The sequence below is a fragment of the Bombina bombina genome, chromosome 9, assembly GCF_027579735.1.
Source record: "Bombina bombina isolate aBomBom1 chromosome 9, aBomBom1.pri, whole genome shotgun sequence".
Taxonomy (NCBI): Eukaryota; Metazoa; Chordata; class Amphibia; order Anura; family Bombinatoridae; genus Bombina; species Bombina bombina.
The window spans coordinates 12,096,960-12,117,111 of record NC_069507.1 but is presented as its reverse complement, the minus strand read 5'-3'; the positions used below and the strand labels follow the sequence as shown (position 1 = coordinate 12,117,111).

Here is a 20,152-nt window from a genome sequence, read left to right as displayed (position 1 = left end):
TTATTTTTATTACTACTGCTATTATTACTACTATCATTATTATTACTACTGTTATTTTTAGTACTACTATTATTATTACTACTACTATTATTACTACTACTATTACTACTAATTTATTATTATTACTACTACTATTATTACTACTACTACTACTATTATTACAACTATTATTATTACTACTACTATTATTACTACTATTATTTTTATTACTACTATTATTTTTATTACTACTGCTATTATTACTACTACTATTATTATTACTACTATTATTTTTATTACTACTGCTATTATTACTACTATCATTATTGTTACTACTGTTATTTTTAGTACTACTATTATTATTATTACTACTACTATTATTACTACTACTATTACTACTAATTTATTATTACTACTACTATTATTACTACTACTACTACTATTATTACAACTATTATTATTACTACTACTATTATTATTACTACTATTATTTTTATTACTACTATTATTACTACTATTATTTTTATTACTACTATTATTTTTATTACTACTGCTATTATTACTACTATCATTATTACTACTGTTATTTTTAGTACTACTATTATTATTATTACTACTACTATTATTAATACTACTACTATTATTACTACTACTACTACTATTACAACTATTATTATTACTACTATTATTACTACTACTACTATTATTACTACTACTATAATTATTATTAACAACTTTCTAATTTACTTCCTATTATCAAATTATTTTCATTCTCTAGCTATGTTTTGTTGAAAAGAAGGGACGTAAGCTCAGGAGCGTGCACATGTCTGGAGCACTATGAGGCAGCAGTTTTGCCATTTATAAGAGCACTATATGGCAGCACTATTTCCTGCCGTGTAGCTCTCCAGACGCCTACCTAGGGATCTCTTCAGCACAGAATACCCTGATGGAATGAAGGAAATTTGATATTAAACGTCAATTGGAAACTTAATTTTATGCTCTGAGTTATAAAATAAAATGTTTAGGTTTTATATCCCTTTAACATTCAATTTAAAGACAGACTTCAAACTTCCACTTTTTAAAAAGATTATTATACCCCTGTAGATACACAGATATTACTAAGTGTGCTTACTGATGCCATCAGACCCTGTCAACATGAACCTATCCATGTATATTTTATTTGCAATTAATTTCCAAAAACTGTGGCCGCCTCTCGGGTGTGTAGTTCCGTCTCTCGGGTGTGTAATTCCGCCTCTCGGGTGTGTAGTTCCGCCTCTCGGGTGTGTAGTTCCGCCTCTCGGGTGTGTAGTTCCGCCTCTCGGGTGTGTAGTTCCGCCTCTCGGGTGTGTAATTCCGCCTCTCGGGTGTGTAGTTCCGCCTCTCGGGTGTGTAATTCCGCCATGTGACAAACATTACACCGGTTTTAAGTCTTTATATGTCACTCAGACTTTATTCCTAAAGCTCTGACATTTGCCATAGGGCTGTACAGGGGATATGATATTCACAAGACCTGGTAAACATAATACAGCTCAGCATGTGAACACACAAGGTAGGAACATATTTTGGGGAGAGAGGAAACTTCCAGAGAAAAGCTGTGAAATTTGAATATGATTTTATGAACAATAAGCTCTTGTGTTACGTTGAACTTTCCTGTTGTCACCCTGCTATACGGTGGCGCAGCAGGAGGTCTGGAGATCAGTCAACTGGGAAGCCATATAAATATCCAGCCAAGCACACTGAGCACCACTACTGGACGTATTCTTTACTGACACTTACTATATAATTATTCATTGTGGTCAGTGGTCACCTTCTCTTCCTCTATCCTTTTATAGAGGTTTGGGGGATACAAAAGGTGCAGATATTGAACGGAACAAAAACGTAAATTATGCTTACCTGATAATTTTCTTTTCTTCTGACGGGACGAGTCCACAGCTGCATTCATTACTTTTGGGAAATACAGAACCTGGCCACCAGGAGGAGGCAAAGACACCCCAGTCAAAGGCTTAAATACCTCCCCCACTTCCCTCATCCCCCAGTCATTCTGCCAAGGGAACAAGGAACAGTAGGAGAAATATCAGGGTATAAATGGTGCCAGAAGAACAAAAAATGACTGCCGCTTCAGACAAAACACGGGCGGGAGCTGTGCACTCTTCCCGTCAGAAGAAAAGAAGAATGATCAGGTAAGCATAATTTATGTTTTTCTTCTTAAACAGGAAGAGTCCACAGCTGCATTCATTACTTTTGTGAAAACAATACCCAAGCTAGAGGACACTGAATGCAAACAACGGGTGGGTACAAAAGGCGGTCCCTTCAAAAGGCACCACAGCCAGAAATTACCCGACATCCTATAAAAATATAGACAACACGGGTAAAAACACGAAGCCCAGGTAACTGCACATTAGTTACACCACCAGCAAAGCCGAGCTAGAGACCCCTCAGTCCCAGAGTCTGTCTAACACAAAACAGCCTGAGGAGTCAGCCACGCAGCTTTTGACTCCCATGCAGAGCATCCAGCCAAAAGACAAGGACTGCTACCTGCCCCCAAAAGGGAGAACAGATTCCCAGAAGAATCCAAAGGATCATTCCACAAGGCTCAACAAACATAGAACAACCCACGGTTGTCTTACGATAGCAGCGCCCAGGGAGACAAACTCCCTAGAAACACAAGGACCTGATAAAAAAGAAATCCATACACAGGGAAACACGTCCCAAAGAGTACTCAAGGGACACCATCATATCCCTGACACAGTACCATACTATAAGGTACTCCAGAAAACATGAGTTCCCTGTTGCCTTGTAGTAGATCGAAACTTGCAGGCTAGGCAAGCATAGACAGCAGAAATAGGATAACTATCCTAGCAGTTAACGAAGTGCTCTCCAAGAGAACACCAAACCATCTGAACAGGAACTGTCAGTGACCAGCTTCCAGGTAGGAAAGCTGATTCAGTCATCGTGGAATCCAAACCATCGAAAAGCTTTTTTTTTTTTTTTTTCTTCTATTTCCAAAATGTTTTTATTGAAAAACTTGTAAGTTATACAGAATATTCAAAACATTGAACTTTTCCATTTGCAATTAACTGCCGGTGATAGGCTCTTTATATAACTCTGAACAATAGTTGTGAAATGTCCATATATAAATGTCCCAGTGTGAAGTCAAACAACAATTTCCGAGCACATTCTGTGACTCATATGGTATTTTGCATAGTACTTGAAAGATCATAAGGAACAAAAGTGGCATACATGGCTCTCGAAACATTCTCAAGACAATACAACAAAATGTAATAGTCCTCTCAACCTGGTATAGAAAGTGAACTAACTACTCGTTTTTTATTTTTGTGTTGCTGGTGAATGTGTCCTACCCTGGACGTTGTTTGCATTCAGTCCACCGTTGTAACATGAGTTCGTGTATATCTATTGACCCTTGCTGTATGTGATGGTATCGTTCTAAATGGATCCACCGAAAAGCTTTTTAAAGCCTGCAAGCACACATTCAAGGTGTAGCTGGTTTCAAACTGCAAACTTTCCGAATACCGGGCACCAAGGAGTGCCCCCTCCTAGCACCAGACGCCAGTAGAAACGAGGAGGACAGCAAAAGTCCTCCCACCGAAGGGGAGGACAGACTCTAGAAGAAAACGGTCAACACTGCATAGAATAACTGATCCCTGACCTCCCTTCCAGGGTAATGGTCCCAACCCAAAGGCTAGTCAAAGACCAAAGACAAGAGTCCCAGACCTCTGGAAGAAAATAATGGATCTACAAGGAGGAAAGCCCCCGAGTAGAACTCTGACCACTATCACAAATGGCATGCTACCGTGAGACAGGACAGCTTTGTGCTCTGGTACGAGACCCCCTAAGCTGCTGTCTTCCCTAAAGAGGAACACTTCTCAAGGTAAAAGGGTTCTCAGACCCCCAGCATCTAAATATCAGAATCCAACATTTAACAGGAGCCCAATCAGGGTTCAGCCCCCAGCCTCCTGCTGCAGGAACGGTGGAACCAGTTACTACTCCACATCTCCCTTTCCAGGATTCTAAAAACGCAAGGGAAAAAACCCTTACAAGGCAAGAAAACAAGGGCCCACAGGTCACCACAGATACTAAGGTAACTCCGAACCAGAAGAACCCATCCCCCACTCTAGAAGAGAAAGGGACTAAAGCAACGGAAACCACCCTACCATAGAGGCGAGATTTCTCGGCCATATCGCCAACCCAGTTTAAAGACACCTGGAGTCTACAAGGAACATCAAATGCGCCAGAAGACCAGTAGGGACCCGTCAGAGAGACCTAGAACCAGATAGATAGGCATCTCCCATGAGAAACAGAGACCCGCTCCCCTCAGAGAGGCACACGGGACCACAAACACCTAAGGTGAGACCAAACTGTCCACACCCAATCCAGGGAGAGACATGGTCCTAGTCCAGAGTCCTCGAAAAACGGAATCGATCGAAGGATCTAAATTCCTGAGGAACCCTAAGCTGCCTCCTATGATTAGGAGCGCACCATCTAAAGACTGTAGACTTGGCAATCTAGTAACAGCCTCAAACCCAAGAGTCTGAAAAAACTCCTAAACAGTTTAAGAATTCGGCACCCAGTGCTCCTGGATCGCAAGGAAAAATCTCATAGACAAGCGTAACCATGAGTTACACATCCTGGCAAGGTAACAACCAACACCCAAAGGTGAATGTGAATCCCAGGCTTTGCTTGCCATCTCAGAGAGATAGACTTAAGCACCCTCCACAAAGCCCCTAACACAGCATCGAGAATAAATGGTCAACTACCTAACCCCAGAAGGGCGACTGTCTGAAACCGACCTCGGCTCTTCACTGTTTAGCCCCAAGGCTATCTTTGCAACGAAGACGCAGATAACCCCCGAACCATGGTCAGACCAAGGGTATTATATGGAAGAGACAACAGCCAGAGATCCCTGCAGGATCGATCTTCCAAAAAAAAAAAAAAAAACTTTAAACAGGGTAAAAGCTGGAAGCCTCGCAGCTCCCCACAGAAGGCAGGGAAACCCCTGCACTCCACCTCTTAGAGTAACGCAACTCTGAGCAAAGGAAGAAGGACATGCCCTTCCAGACCAGATGACCCACCCAAGGCAGGAAGGAAGGAGACTGCGCCACAAGAAAATGTTTATTAGGCTAAAAAGTCAGCATCCAGAAGAACCTCAAGTGAAGATGCAAATCGTTCACCACTCGGAAGACTAGACCACATAGGTCACATATTTCCCAACTCCAAAGGAACAGAAACTACAGTTCTGCGTCCCCAGGGACCTGAAAGAACCGAGATGACGTCGAAAAAGAAAAAAGATCCGTATCCTAGGCAAGTAGCAAGAAAAAGCCAACCTTAGATCGGCACACACAACCCTCCGTCCAGAGGCGTATCTACACACTAGGCCTCTTTGAAAATAGGATCCAAGCCCGGAGTCCATATCCATAGGCCAAGTGACATTTAGAATCCAACAGGATTAAATCAGCACGATGAGGGTGACATGAACCCAGGTAACAGCAGAAAAGAGTCCGACCAGTATATGCCTGGTGTAAGGACACTCCAGAACTAGATGAAATGAACTAGAAAATATAATTCTAATATTTAAAAAGTGCGCAACTTCTGTGGAAGTGCCCACGCAACCACAAAATCGCAAGCATCGGTTCCAGAGAAGAACGTTTTCAAAAACGGAAATCTAACAGACATGAGCTTAAGAAAAACAAAATAAACACATCCTCCGGATCAAAATAAAAGAAAGGCAGCACCCATCGGGTGAAAGCCCAATATGAATGAGAACGCCAACGGGACCAGCCGATCAGAGGCCCCATTCACCCAAGCTCAGAACTGGAAATGAAACATAAAGAAAAAATAAAACGGAGACGTTAAGGAGATTGGCTTCATCCCCAAACGTTGCATCCAATTTGCCATCCAGCATCTAAGGCCTCAGATCCCTCGGCCCATTAGGACTGGGATCCTCTAATATAGCCAAAACGTGCCTTAAAAGAACACAAAGATGTGCCACCCTATAACAGAAGGCAAAATCAACTATTGTCGGATCAACGAAAGACCATGACCTAGAGGTTGGGGCCCATGAAGCCTCAGAGGCCAACGCTTCCCCAGGAGGCCGGGCTGAATCAGGCGATCCCACGCCCGACAGGCCCTGGTTAACAGAACACAGACAGTATTTTAGAAATATTTCACTTGGGAGATGTAAATGAGACAGCGCCATAGAAATGGCCATGCGGAACCGTGTCGTAACCTCTGGAGGAAACAAAGGCCATAGGGACACCTGCTTTCATAGCTGAGAAAGAGTCTGGGGCACGCGCCTCACGGGACATGGAAACCTCGGAGGCGGATGGCTCAACGCACTCTAAGCTCCCTGAGTCGGGAGAAGAGAGTACTCTAGAACGGCAATCGGAACATAACTGATGGGCATTGATTACCCGGGCCATTTCATATTCATTACAAGATGCATTCTCCGTATCGGAGACATCAGTGTCTAAAATATCAGAATCCTCCATAATCTTTGGATTACAAGAATGACAAAAACCAACTGGCACCCTTTTTACACCCCCAATGGCTGGGGCACTCACCACCTCCTGTGAACCAGACAACCCACGAGCTAGACTCTCTCTGTCGCACAGTCAGCATACGGAAGTGAGAAACAAACGTAACCGCACCCATCACGAGGTGCACTGTACCAGTCACAAAAAAGGGAACGCAATCTCGAGAGATCACATCATTAAGATAAGGCCGTTATGTTCCGTAAAAGCCGTGAGCCTAGGTATTACTACACATTAGCAGATATAACCATATAACAAACATGATTAAAGTCCCCCTTGTTCAATAACCCCCCTCAGGAGATATTAACCCATGATTCCTTATCAAGATAAAAGGAGTCACAGTGGGACCCTACCTTATTTCGTTAACATTACATTCACATATCGAAAAAAAATTAGACTATCTTACCGGAATCTACGCCGTAGAACAGGAACACAGCCCTTCAAGTGTGACAGATGATAGCCTCGCTTCTGACATGGACTTGAGTGAATAAAGGAAGGCAGAGAAACTCGTCAATGCTAATTACCAAGGAGCTGTTAATCTGAGTCGGGATGGTTTCGCAGGAAAACTCTCCCTGCATCTCCGGACTCTAACTTTCATCCATGCTCTCACCGAGGGCTGACAGGATTACTTAAATCTCTAGTCAAATTCCGAAGAGTACTATCCTCCATAAGAGACTATCTGGAACTTCTGACACTTCTCTGCCAACCTCCTGTGACGAAAGGCAAAGAATGACTGGGGGATGAGGGAAGTGAGCCTTTGGCTGGGGTGTCTTTGCCTCCTCCTGGTGGTCAGGTTCAGTATTTCCCAAAAGTAATGAATGCAGCTGTGGACTCTTCCCGTTTAAGAAAAAAATGCTCTGGTCACAGAGAGGGGCAGATATTGTATGGTACATAATGCTCTGGTCACAGAGAGGGGCAGATATTGTATGTACATAATGCTCTGGTCACAGAGAGGGGCAGATATTGTATGTACATAATGCTCTGGTCACAGAGAGGGGCAGATATTGTACGTACATAATGCTCTGGTCACAGAGTGGGGCAGATATTGTACGTACATAATGCTCTGGTCACGGAGAGGGGCAGATATTGTACGGCACATAATGCTCTGGTCACAGAGAGGGGCAGATATTGTACGTATATATAATGCTCTGGTCACAGAGAGGGGCAGATATTGTACGACACATAATGCTCTGGTCACAGAGAGGGGCAGATATTGTACGACACATAATGCTCTGGTCACAGAGAGGGGCAGATATTGTACCTATATAATGCTCTGGTCACAGAGAGGGGCAGATATTGTACGGCACATAATGCTCTGGTCACAGAGAGGGGCAGATATTGTACGGCACATAATGCTCTGGTCACAGAGAGGGGCAGATATTGTACGGCACATAATGCTCTGGTCACAGAGAGGGGCAGATATTGTACGTATATAATGCTCTGGTCACAGAGAGGGGCAGATATTGTACGGCACATAATGCTCTGGTCACAGAGAGGGGCAGATATTGTACGGCACATAATGCTCTGGTCACAGAGAGGGGCAGATATTGTACGGCACATAATACTCTGGTCACAGAGAGGGGCAGATATTGTACGGCACATAATGCTCTGGTCACAGAGAGGGGCAGATATTGTACGTATATAATGCTCTGGTCACAGAGAGGGGCAGATATTGTACGTATATAATGCTCTGGTCACAGAGAGGGGCAGATATTGTACGGCACATAATACTCTGGTCACAGAGAGGGGCAGATATTGTACGGCACATAATGCTCTGGTCACAGAGAGGGGCAGATATTGTACGGCACATAATACTCTGGTCACAGAGAGGGGCAGATATTGTACGGCACATAATGCTCTGGTCACAGAGAGGGGCAGATATTGTACGTTTATAATGCTCTGGTCACAGAGAGGGGCAGATATTGTACGTATATAATGCTCTGGTCACAGAGAGGGGCAGATATTGTACGTATATAATGCTCTGGTCACAGAGAGGGGCAGATATTGTACGGCACATAATGCTCTGGTCACAGAGTGGGGCAGATATTGTACGTATATAATGCTCTGGTCACAGAGAGGGGCAGATATTGTACGGCACATAATGCTCTGGTCACAGAGAGGGGCAGATATTGTAGGGCACATAATGCTCTGGTCACAGAGAGGGGCAGATATTGTACCTATATAATGCTCTGGTCACAGAGAGGGGCAGATATTGTACGGCACATAATGCTCTGGTCACAGAGAGGGGCAGATATTGTACGTATATAATGCTCTGGTCACAGAGAGGGGCAGATATTGTACGTTTATAATGCTCTGGTCACAGAGAGGGGCAGATATTGTACGTATATAATGCTCTGGTCACAGAGAGGGGCAGATATTGTACGTATATAATGCTCTGGTCACAGAGAGGGGCAGATATTGTACGGCACATAATGCTCTGGTCACAGAGTGGGGCAGATATTGTACCTATATAATGCTCTGGTCACAGAGAGGGGCAGATATTGTACGGCACATAATGCTCTGGTCACAGAGAGGGGCAGATATTGTACGGCACATAATGGTCTGGTCACAGAGAGGGGCAGATATTGTACGGCACATAATGCTCTGGTCACAGAGAGGGGCAGATATTGTACGGCACATAATGCTCTGGTCACAGAGTGGGGCAGATATTGTACGTATATAATGCTCTGGTCACAGAGAGGGGCAGATATTGTACGGCACATAATGCTCTGGTTACAGAGAGGGGCAGATATTGTACGTATATAATGCTCTGGTTACAGAGAGGGGCAGATATTGTACGGCACATAATGCTCGGGTCACAGAGTGGGGCAGATATTGTACGGCACATAATGCTCTGGTCACAGAGAGGGGCAGATATTGTACGGCACATAATGCTCTGGTCACAGAGAGGGGCAGATATTGTACGGCACATAATGCTCGGGTCACAGAGTGGGGCAGATATTGTACGTATATAATGCTCTGGTCACAGAGAGGGGCAGATATTGTACGTATATAATGCTCTGGTCACAGAGAGGGGCAGATATTGTACGTATATAATGCTCTGGTCACAGAGAGGGGCAGATATTGTACGGCACATAATGCTCTGGTCACAGAGAGGGGCAGATATTGTACAGCACATAATGCTCGGGTCACAGAGTGGGGCAGATATTGTACGTATATAATGCTCTGGTCACAGAGTGGGGCAGATATTGTACGTATATAATGCTCTGGTCACAGAGAGGGGCAGATATTGTACGGCACATAATGCTCTGGTCACAGAGAGGGGCAGATATTGCACGGCACATAATGCTCTGGTCACAGAGTGGGGCAGATATTGTACGTATATAATGCTCTGGTCACAGAGAGGGGCAGATATTGTACGGCACATAATGCTCTGGTCACAGAAAGGGGCAGATATTGTACGGCACATAATGCTCTGGTTACAGAGAGGGGCAGATATTGTACGGCACATAATGCTCTGGTTACAGAGAGGGGCAGATATTGTACAGCACATAATGCTCGGGTCACAGAGTGGGGCAGATATTGTACGTATATAATGCTCTGGTCACAGAGTGGGGCAGATATTGTACGGCACATAATGCTCTGGTTACAGAGAGGGGCAGATATTGTACGGCACATAATGCTTGGGTCACAGAGTGGGGCAGATAGGCCAACTATTCATTATCAGTGCAGATGGTGTAGTTTGGGGTATTCTGCAACTGTAAACAAGGAGTTTAGGAAACATTTAAACAAAAAAACCTGAAGGAACGTCCTGCAGTGGCACAAATGACTGGGTCATTCTAGGTGTATAAGGAGACAAGTGTTGAATACAATACTAGGAAGTACAACATTACTAGATGAAGATTCTGGCACTTGGTATCATTAAATCTTCCTGTAACAACAATCTCTTCTGCTTCTGCTGGTTTAAGAGCTAATAATTAGTGATATTGATTCTGTAGACAAACTGGCTGAAATACGCTCATTGTTCAGAACGATCTCTTCTGGTACTGGCAGTTGCTCACATTCCTGGCTCACAACAAGTCTTCAGAATTTGGAGTAAATCCATCCGCCACATTCTTTTAACACCCACATGTAAAATGTACTTTATGCACAAATCATTAGTGCTCTTCATTTTCCTATAGATTTGGGTTTTAATTAAAAAAAAAAACAGAGGACTTTTCCTGCTTAGTGGTAGAAAACAACAGATGGTCTCAATGTATTGAGGAGAAACAAATGTTTTTTTTATCTGGGAAAATGTTTATCACCACAAAATGCTAATCTGTAATCGGAAGTATGCACACTGAGCTCTAGAATATAAATCAATCAATTCAGGTCCTGTCTGCTCAGATGTAAGTCATTCTGTTTATGTGACAGCATTTATGAGATGTAGGGAATTTAACTCTCTCTTAAACAATCCGCATATACAACTGGCAGAAGAAAATGCACAGAAGGAAAATAGTATTAGAAAAAGAAGAAAGGTAAATCTCTTTGTCTGTGGGAAACACAGAGCGCCATTGGCATCAACGTGCTCCTGTGCGGCCTTTGTGGTGCTAGAACATCTGGTAGGCTCAGAGCTTCTGTTTACTGGGGGGGGGGGGGAGTTCCAGGGAAAGTTTCCTAGTTCTCCTCTAAAGCAAATGGATTTCTGATTTGCTGTTCTGAAGGTTCTGCTTCTTATAGATGAAGACTTAGGGAATTTATTTCCCCATAAATATGTGATTTGGTTTTGTGAGTAAAAAGCCCTAAATTACGACAGAACTGCAAGATACAGGGTCTCCAATTGTCACATAAAGCACATACTCAAAACCAGTCATTTTTAGGACTTGGCCTAGGAACTCATGGCCTGGTAAAATTCTCAGGGTCCAGCAAATTCACTATTCTTATTTTAGTTTTTACTTATTACTACAGGAACAGCATTATTTAGGGATTCTGTAAGCTGTACCTCTGATATGACTGTACTGCTAAATTAATTTACTGAGAATTTAAAAACTAAAAATTATGTCAACGAATAACCTTCAATCTTCTCTGTTAAATAAAAACTGGTGCAGGGGACATTTAATATTTTCAAGGTTGCCAGCACAAGCATAAATGGGAAGATCTCAAGCTATATGGTCTGAGTTCTGATGTGCTTATGTGCTTATAAACAAATTTGTATCTGATTTGATCTGAAGTCTGATGTGTAGGTGGTTGACTGAGAGGCTGAAAAGCCAGGGGTCTGACATCTAATGTGGCTATGTAGCTGACAGAGGGGCTTCAGGGCCAGAGATCTGATGTCTGATGTGGGTAGGTGGCAGACAAAGGAGCTGCCGACCAGGGTCCTGATCTGAGGTTTGATGTTGGTAAGTGACAAACAGAGGGGCTGCAGGGCCAGAGATCTGATGTCTGATGTGGGTAGGTGGCAGACAAAGCAGCTGCCGGCCAGGGTCCTGATCTGAGGTTTGATGTTGGTAAGTGACAAACAGAGGGGCTGCAGGGCCAGAGATCTGATGTCTGATGTGGGTAGGTGGCAGAGGGGCTGCAGGGCCAGGGGTCTGATGTAGATAGGTGACAGATCAGACCCCTGGCCCTGCAGCTTTTCTGTCTAAGGTCATATGTAATCATATAGCGAACAGAGTGTTTGCAGGTTTTGGGATCTAAGGATTGATGAGGGTATAGCAGAGGGGCTGCAGGACTAGTAGTCTGATCTGAGGTCTGATGTCAGTATGTAACCGACAGAGAAGCTGCAGGGCCATGGGTCTCATCTGATGTCATATGTGGTCACAGAACAGAGTCGCCGAGCTTAGGATTTGATCTGAGGTCATATCTAGTCATAGAACAGAGTCACCAAGCTTAGGATTTGATCTGAGGTCATATGTGGTCATAGAACAGAGTCACCAAGCTTAGGATTTGATCTGAGGTCATATCTAGTCATAGAACAGAGTCACCAAGCTTAGGATTTGATCTGAGGTCATATGTGGTCATAGAACAGAGTCACCAAGCTTAGGATTTGATCTGAGGTCATATCTAGTCATAGAACAGAGTCACCAAGCTTAGGATTTGATCTGAGGTCATATGTGGTCATAGAACAGAGTCACAAGCTTAGGATTTGATCTGAGGTCATATCTAGTCATAGAACAGAGTCACCAAGCTTAGGATTTGATCTGAGGTCATATGTGGTCATAGAACAGAGTCGCCAAGCTTAGGATTTGATCTGAGGTCATATGTGGTCATATAACAGAGGTTCGCTGGGCCTAAGATCTGATCTGAGAATATATGTAGACATATATAGCGAAGAGAGGGGGCTGCATGTTTGGCAAAGCAAGGACTGATGGCTATATAGCAGAGGGGATGCAGGACTAGTCATCTGATCTGACGTCAGTATGTAACTGACAAAGAAGCTGCAGGGCCACGGTATCATACATGGTTATATAACAGAGGGTCGTCGGGCCTGGGATCTGATGTCATACGTGGTCATAACAAAGATGGCCGCTGGGCCTTGGATCTGATGTTATACATGGTCATATAACAGAGGGTCGGGGGCCTGGGATCTGATGTCATAACAGAGGGTCGCTGGAATTGAGATCTAAGGTAATGTGCGGTCATATAACAGAGTTGCTGGGCCTGGGATCTGAGGTCATATAACAAAGGGTCACTGGGCCTGAGGTCATACATGATAATATAACAGAGGGTCACTGGGACTGAGATCTGAGGTCATAAGTGGTCATATAATGGAGGGTCGGGGGCCTGGGATCTGCTCTGAGGTCATATATGGTCATATAACAGAGTCACCAGGCCTGGGATCTAATCTGAGGTCATAACAGAGGGTTGCCAGGCCTGGGAACTGAGGTCATACATGGTCATATAACAGAGGGTCATGGGCCTGGGATCTGATCTGAGGTCATATAACAGAGGGTCGCTGGGACTGAGATCTCAGGTCATACGTGGTCATATAAAAGAAGGTTGGGGGCATGGGATTTGAGGTCATATGAGGTTATGTAACAGAGGGTCGGGGACCTGGGATCTGATGTCATAACAGAGGGTTGCTGGGCCTGAGATCGGAGGTAATGTGGTCATATAACAGTCGCCAGGCCTGGAAGCTGATCAGAGGTCATAAGTGGCAATATAACAGAGGGTCGCTGGGTCTGAGGTCATACATGGTCATATAACAGAGGGTCACTGGTACTGAGATCTGAGGTCATACAACAGAGTGTCGGGGGCCTGGGATCTGAGGTCATATATGGTCATATAACAGGGTTGCCAGGCCTGGGATCTGATGTCATATGTGGTCATATAACAGAGGGTCAGGGGCCTGGGATCTGATGTCATAACAGAGGGTCGCTGGAATTGAGATCTAAGGTAATGTGCGGTCATATAACAGAGTTGCTGGGCCTGGGATCTGAGGTCATATAACAAAGGGTCACTGGGCCTGAGGTCATACATGATAATATAACAGAGGGTCACTGGGACTGAGATCTGAGGTCATAAGTGGTCATATAATGGAGGGTCGGGGGCCTGGGATCTGCTCTGAGGTCATATATGGTCATATAACAGAGTCACCAGGCCTGGGATCTAATCTGAGGTCATAACAGAGGGTTGCCAGGCCTGGGAACTGAGGTCATACATGGTCATATAACAGAGGGTCATGGGCCTGGGATCTGATCTGAGGTCATATAACAGAGGGTCGCTGGGACTGAGATCTCAGGTCATACGTGGTCATATAAAAGAAGGTTGGGGGCATGGGATTTGAGGTCATATGAGGTTATGTAACAGAGGGTCGGGGACCTGGGATCTGATGTCATAACAGAGGGTTGCTGGGCCTGAGATCGGAGGTAATGTGGTCATATAACAGTCGCCAGGCCTGGAAGCTGATCAGAGGTCATAAGTGGCAATATAACAGAGGGTCGCTGGGTCTGAGGTCATACATGGTCATATAACAGAGGGTCACTGGTACTGAGATCTGAGGTCATACAACAGAGTGTCGGGGGCCTGGGATCTGAGGTCATATATGGTCATATAACAGGGTTGCCAGGCCTGGGATCTGATGTCATATGTGGTCATATAACAGAGGGTCAGGGGCCTGGGATCTGATCTGAGGTCATATAACAGAGGGTCACTGGGACTGAGATCTGAGGTAATGTGTGGTCATATAACAGAATCACCAGATCTGGGATCTGATCTGAGGTCATATGTGGTAATATAACAGAGGGTCAGGGGCCTGGGATCTGATCTGAGGTCATATAACAGAGGGTCACTGGGACTGAGATCTGAGGTAATGTGTGGTCATATAACAGAATCACCAGATCTGGGATCTGATCTGAGGTCATATGTGGTAATATAACAGAGGGTCACTGGGCCTGAGGTCATAGGTGGTCATATAACAAAGGGTCACTGGGCTTGAGATGTGAGGTCATACATGATAATATAACAGAGGGTCCCTTGGAACTGAGATCTAAGGTCATAAGTGGTCATATAACAGAGGGTTGGGGGCCTGGGATCTGATCCGAGGTCATATACAAGAGGGTCGCTGGGCCTGAGATCGGAGGTAATATATGTTGTCATATAACCGAGCCGCCGGGCATGGGATCTGATCAGAGGTCATACGTGGTAATATAACAGAGGGTCGCTGGGACTGAGATCTGAGGTCATACATGGTCATATAACAGAGTCGCCGGGCCTGGGATCTGATCTGAGTTCAGATCTAATGACTATATAGCTGATGGGAACCTGCTCTGTCTTATGATTTTATTAGTAACTAGTGAGGGGCTAGATAGGTATTCATGCACACAGTAAACTGAATTATATTTAACCACTTGAGTAATGCATCAGTATATGTCACTTAAGTACTCAGATAAAACATATATAGAATATTAATGAACCAGGCAGCAATACATAACAAATAGCTACATGTGACTTACCTGCGGGGAGCCCAGGATTACGTTTTCCGAATCCCCTTGATTGGTTTATAGAAAACCACTTCAGGTCATCCTCATCTAATGCGATATCGCCCCAGTAAGCAGCTGCAGAGATAAAACATATCAGAATTAGTGAAGTTACTTGTTGGATGAGTGCAATAAATGCTGCCTGTCAGTGTGATGAACCATGTGCAACGTCAGCTTATGCTCATCCTTTTATCACTGCTAGAAAAATAAAATGCTTAGTACCAGAATTTACAGTTACATACGTAGCCGAGCATACAACACATTCCTCAGCAACCGAACAAACCTTAATTAACTTATACTATTACATTGGAAGGATCCATCCCATGAGAACATACCAAGGTAGACTCAAGTCTGTGCAAGTTTTTGTGCACTATGGGCCAGATTACAAGTGGAGCAGTATATATATCTCTTTTGATCATGCTCAAACACCACTGGAGTAAAATTTTTACCCGGGCAGGTTAGCATACGTATTACAAGTTGTTTGCCGTGAGCAAACCCAATACACGCTAACTTCAAAACTTTGGATATCACAATCGTGTTAACTTCTATTCCACATAAACTTCAATATGTATGTATGTATATACAGTATCTCACAAAAGTGAGTACACCCCTCACATTTTTTTTTAAATATTTTATTATATCTTTTCATGTGACAACACTGAAAAAATACCACTTTGCTACAATGTAAAGTAGTGAGTGTACAGCCTGTGTTAGTGTAAATTTGCTGTCCCCTCAAAATAACTCAACACAGCCATTAATGTCTAAACAATTGGCAACAAAAGTGAGTACAACCCTAAGTGGAAATGTCCCTAAAGTGTCAATATTTTGTGTGGCCACCATTATTTTCCAGCACTGCCTTAACCTTCTTGGGCATGGAGTTCACCAGAGCTTCACAGGTAGCCACTGAAGTCCTCTTCCACTCCTCCATGACGACATCACGGAGCTGGAGGATGTTAGAGACCTTGTGCTCCCCAACCTTCCGTTTGAGGATGCCTAACAGTTACTCAATAGGCTTTAGGTCTGGAGACATGCTTGGCCATTCCATCACCTTTACCCTCAGCTTCTTTAGCAACGCAGTGGTCGCCTTGGAGGTTTGTTTGGGGTTGTTATGTTGGAATACTGCCCTGCGGCCAAGCCTCCAAAGGGAGGGGATCATGCTCTGCTTCAGTATGTTACAGTACATGTTGGCATTCATGGTTCCCTCATGAACTGTAGCTCCCCAGTGCCGGAAGCATTCATGCAGGCCCAGACCATGGCACTCCCATGACCATGCTCGACTGTAGGCAAGACACACTTGTCTTTGTACTCCTCACCTGGTTGCCGCCACACACGCTTGACACCATCTGAACCAAATAAGTTTATCTTGGATTACTGGAACCATGTCCTGTGGTCCGATGAGACCATGTCCTTAGTCTGCCTGTCTTCAGCAAACTGTTTGCAGGCTTTCTTGTGCATCATCTTTGGAAGAGGCTTCCTTCTGGGACGACAGCCATGCAGACCAATTTGATGCAGTGTGCAGCATATGGTCTGAGCACTGACAGGCTGATCCCCCACCCCTTAAACCTCTGCAGCAATGCTAGGAGCACTCATACGTCTATTTCACAAAGACAACCTCTGGTTAGGATGCTGAGCATGTGTACTCAACTTCTTTGGTCAACCATGGCGAGGGCTGTTCTGAGTGGAAACTGTCCTGTGAAACCACTGTATAGTCTTGCCCGCCGAGCTACAGCTCAGTTTCAGGGTCTTGGCAATCTTCTTATAGCCTAGGCCATCTTTATGTAGAGCAACAATTCTGTTTTCAGATCCTCAAAGAGTTCTTTGCCATTAGGTGCCATGTTGAACTTCCAGTGACCAGTATGAGAGTGTGTGAGAGTGATAACACCAAATTTAACACACCTGCTTCCCATTCACACCTGAGACCTTGTAACACTAACGAGTCACATGACACCGGGGAGGGAAAATGGCTAATTGGGCCCAATTTGGACATTTCCACTTAGGGGTGTACTCACTTTTGTTGCCAACAGTTTAGACATTAATGGCTGAGGGTTAAGTTATTTTCAGAGGACAGCAAATTGCTACAATGTAAAGTAGTGAGTGTACAGCCTGTATAACAGTGTAAAAGTGTCATTTCTCCAGTGTTGTCACATGAAAATATATAATAAAATATTTACAAAAATGTGAGGGGTGTACTCACTTTTGTGAGATGCTGTGTATATAATTATACATACACATACACAGTAGATATAAAAAGTCTACACACCCCTGTTAAAATGTCAGGTTTCTGTGATGTAAAAAAATGAGACAAAGATAAATCATTTCAGAACTTTTTCCACCTTTAATATGACCTATAAACTGTACAACTTGATTGAAAAACAAACTGAAACTTCTAGGTGGAGGGAGGTAAAAATAAAAAAATAAAATAATATGGTTGCATAAGTGTGCACACCCTCTTATAACTGGGGATGTAGCTGTGTTTAGAATGGAGCAATCACATTCAAAATCATGTTAAATAGGAGTCCGTAAACACCTGCCATCATTTGAAATGCCTCTGATTAACCCCAAATAAAGTTCAGCTGTTCTAGTAGGTCTTTCCTGACATTTTCTTAGTCGCAACCTACAGCAAAAGCCATGGTTCGCAGAGAGCTTCCAAAGCATCAGAGGGATCTCATTGTTAAAAGGTATCAGTCAGGAGAACGGTACAAAAGTCATCATCAAGTGGAGAAAATATGGCACAACAGTGACATTACCAAGAACTTGACGTCCCTCCAAAATTGATGAAAAGACGAGAAGAAAACTGGTCTGGGAGGTTGCCAAGAGGCCTACAGCAACATTAAAGGAGCTGCAGGAATATCTGGCAAGTACTGGCTGTGTGGTGCATGTGACAACAATCGCACGTATTCTTCATATGTCTGGGCTATGGCGTAGAGTGGCAAGATGGAAGCCTTTTCTTATGAAAACATCCAAGCCCAGCTAAATTTTGCAAAAACACATCTGAAGTCTCCCAAAAGCATGTTGCAAAAGGTATTCTGGTTTGATGAAACCAAGATTAAACTTTTTGGCCATAATTCCAAAAGATATATTCGGCGCAAAAACAACACTGCATATAACCAAAAGAACACCACACCCACAGTGAAGCATGGTGGTGGCAGCATCATGCTTTGGGTCTGTTTTACTTCAGCTGGAACTGGGGCCTTAGTCAAGGTAGAGGGGATTATGAACAGTTCCAAATACAAGTCAATATTGGCACAAAACCTTCAGGCCTCTGCTAGAAAGCTGAACATGAAGAGGAACTTCATCTTTATGAATGACAACGCCCCAAAGCATACATCCAAATCAACAAAGGAATGGCTTCACAAGAAGATGTTTAAAGTTTTGGTATGGCCCGGTCAGAGCCCAGACCTGAATCCAATCAAAAATCTGTGGGGTGATCTGAAGTGGGCTGTGCACATGAGATGCCCTCACAATCTGACAGATTTGGAGTGTTTTTGCAAAGAAGAGTGGGCAAATCTTGCCAAGTCAAGATGTGTCATGCTGAAAAACTCATACCCAAAAAGACTGAGTGCTGTAATAAAATCAAAGGGTGCTTCAACAAAGTATTAGTTTACACTTATGCAATCATATTATTTTAGTTTTTATTTCTACTTCCTTCCGCCTAAGATTTTAGTTTGTTTTGCAATTGAGTTATACATATAGTTTATAGGTCACATTAAAGGTGGAAAAAGTTCTGAAATGATTTATCTTTGTCTCATTTTTTTTAAATCACAGCACAGAAACCTGATATTTTAACAGGGGTGTCTATACTTTTTATATCAACTATATGTACGTACGTACGTACGTACGTACGTACGTACGTACGTATATATATATATATATATATATATATATATATATATGTATATGTATATGTATGTAACACACAGAGAAAACCCAGCACTCACTTACAAGCTCTCAGCTAAGATTTAAAAGCAAAAATGGAAAGGTTAGTTACCGCATCTGGCCAAATGGGACAAGCCCAGGTACCTCGTCAAGGTCCTTTCCAATACCTGGGACCCTAAAACAGCCACACAATGCAAGCTTTCAAATCCAAACAAACTGGGAACAAGGGAAGGGTGCACAGGAATATGTACAAAACACGGAAGGGAACTGCACTCTCATACTGGACCGGGTACACATCCCATGACCCTGCAACATGCTCAGCCCTGGGTGCCACTGGCACTCACAGGAAGCTGTGCTGCTCCCAGAGTCAAAGGCAGTTAACCCCAGTCAGGTCTGGGTGCAAGAACCATAGGGAAAATTACAAAACAAATTAATACAACACACAGAGAAAACCCAGCACTCACTTACAAGCTCTCAGCTAAGATTTAAAAGCAAAAATGGTAACCTTTCCATTTTTGGCACCCAGGGCTGAGCATGTTGCAGTGTCATGGGATGTGTACCCGGTCCAGTATGAGAGTGAAGTTCCCTTCCGTGTTTTGTATATGTCTAGGGTGATTACATATTCCTGTGCACCCTTCCGTTGTTCCCAGTTTGTTTGGATTTGAAAGCTTGCATTGTGTGGCTGTTTTAGGGTCCCAGGTATTGGAAAGGACCTTGACGAGGTACCTGGGCTTGTCCCATTTGGCCAGATGCGGTAACTAACCTTTCCATTTTTGCTTTTAAATCTTAGCTGAGAGCTTGTAAGTGAGTGCTGGGTTTTCATTGTGTGTT

At 43.7% G+C, this 20,152-nt stretch overlaps 1 protein-coding gene across 1 annotated transcript in view; it reads right to left on the bottom strand.

Annotated features, from left to right (window-relative positions):
* The window catches only part of TLL2 (tolloid like 2), a 610,754-nt gene that overhangs the window by 439,880 nt on the left and 150,722 nt on the right, over positions 1 to 20,152 (bottom strand). The window contains exon 2 of the mRNA XM_053691878.1: positions 15,422 to 15,523. Within this exon, the coding sequence (XP_053547853.1) occupies positions 15,422 to 15,523 (102 nt within the window). The remainder of the gene's footprint in view (positions 1 to 15,421; positions 15,524 to 20,152) is intronic.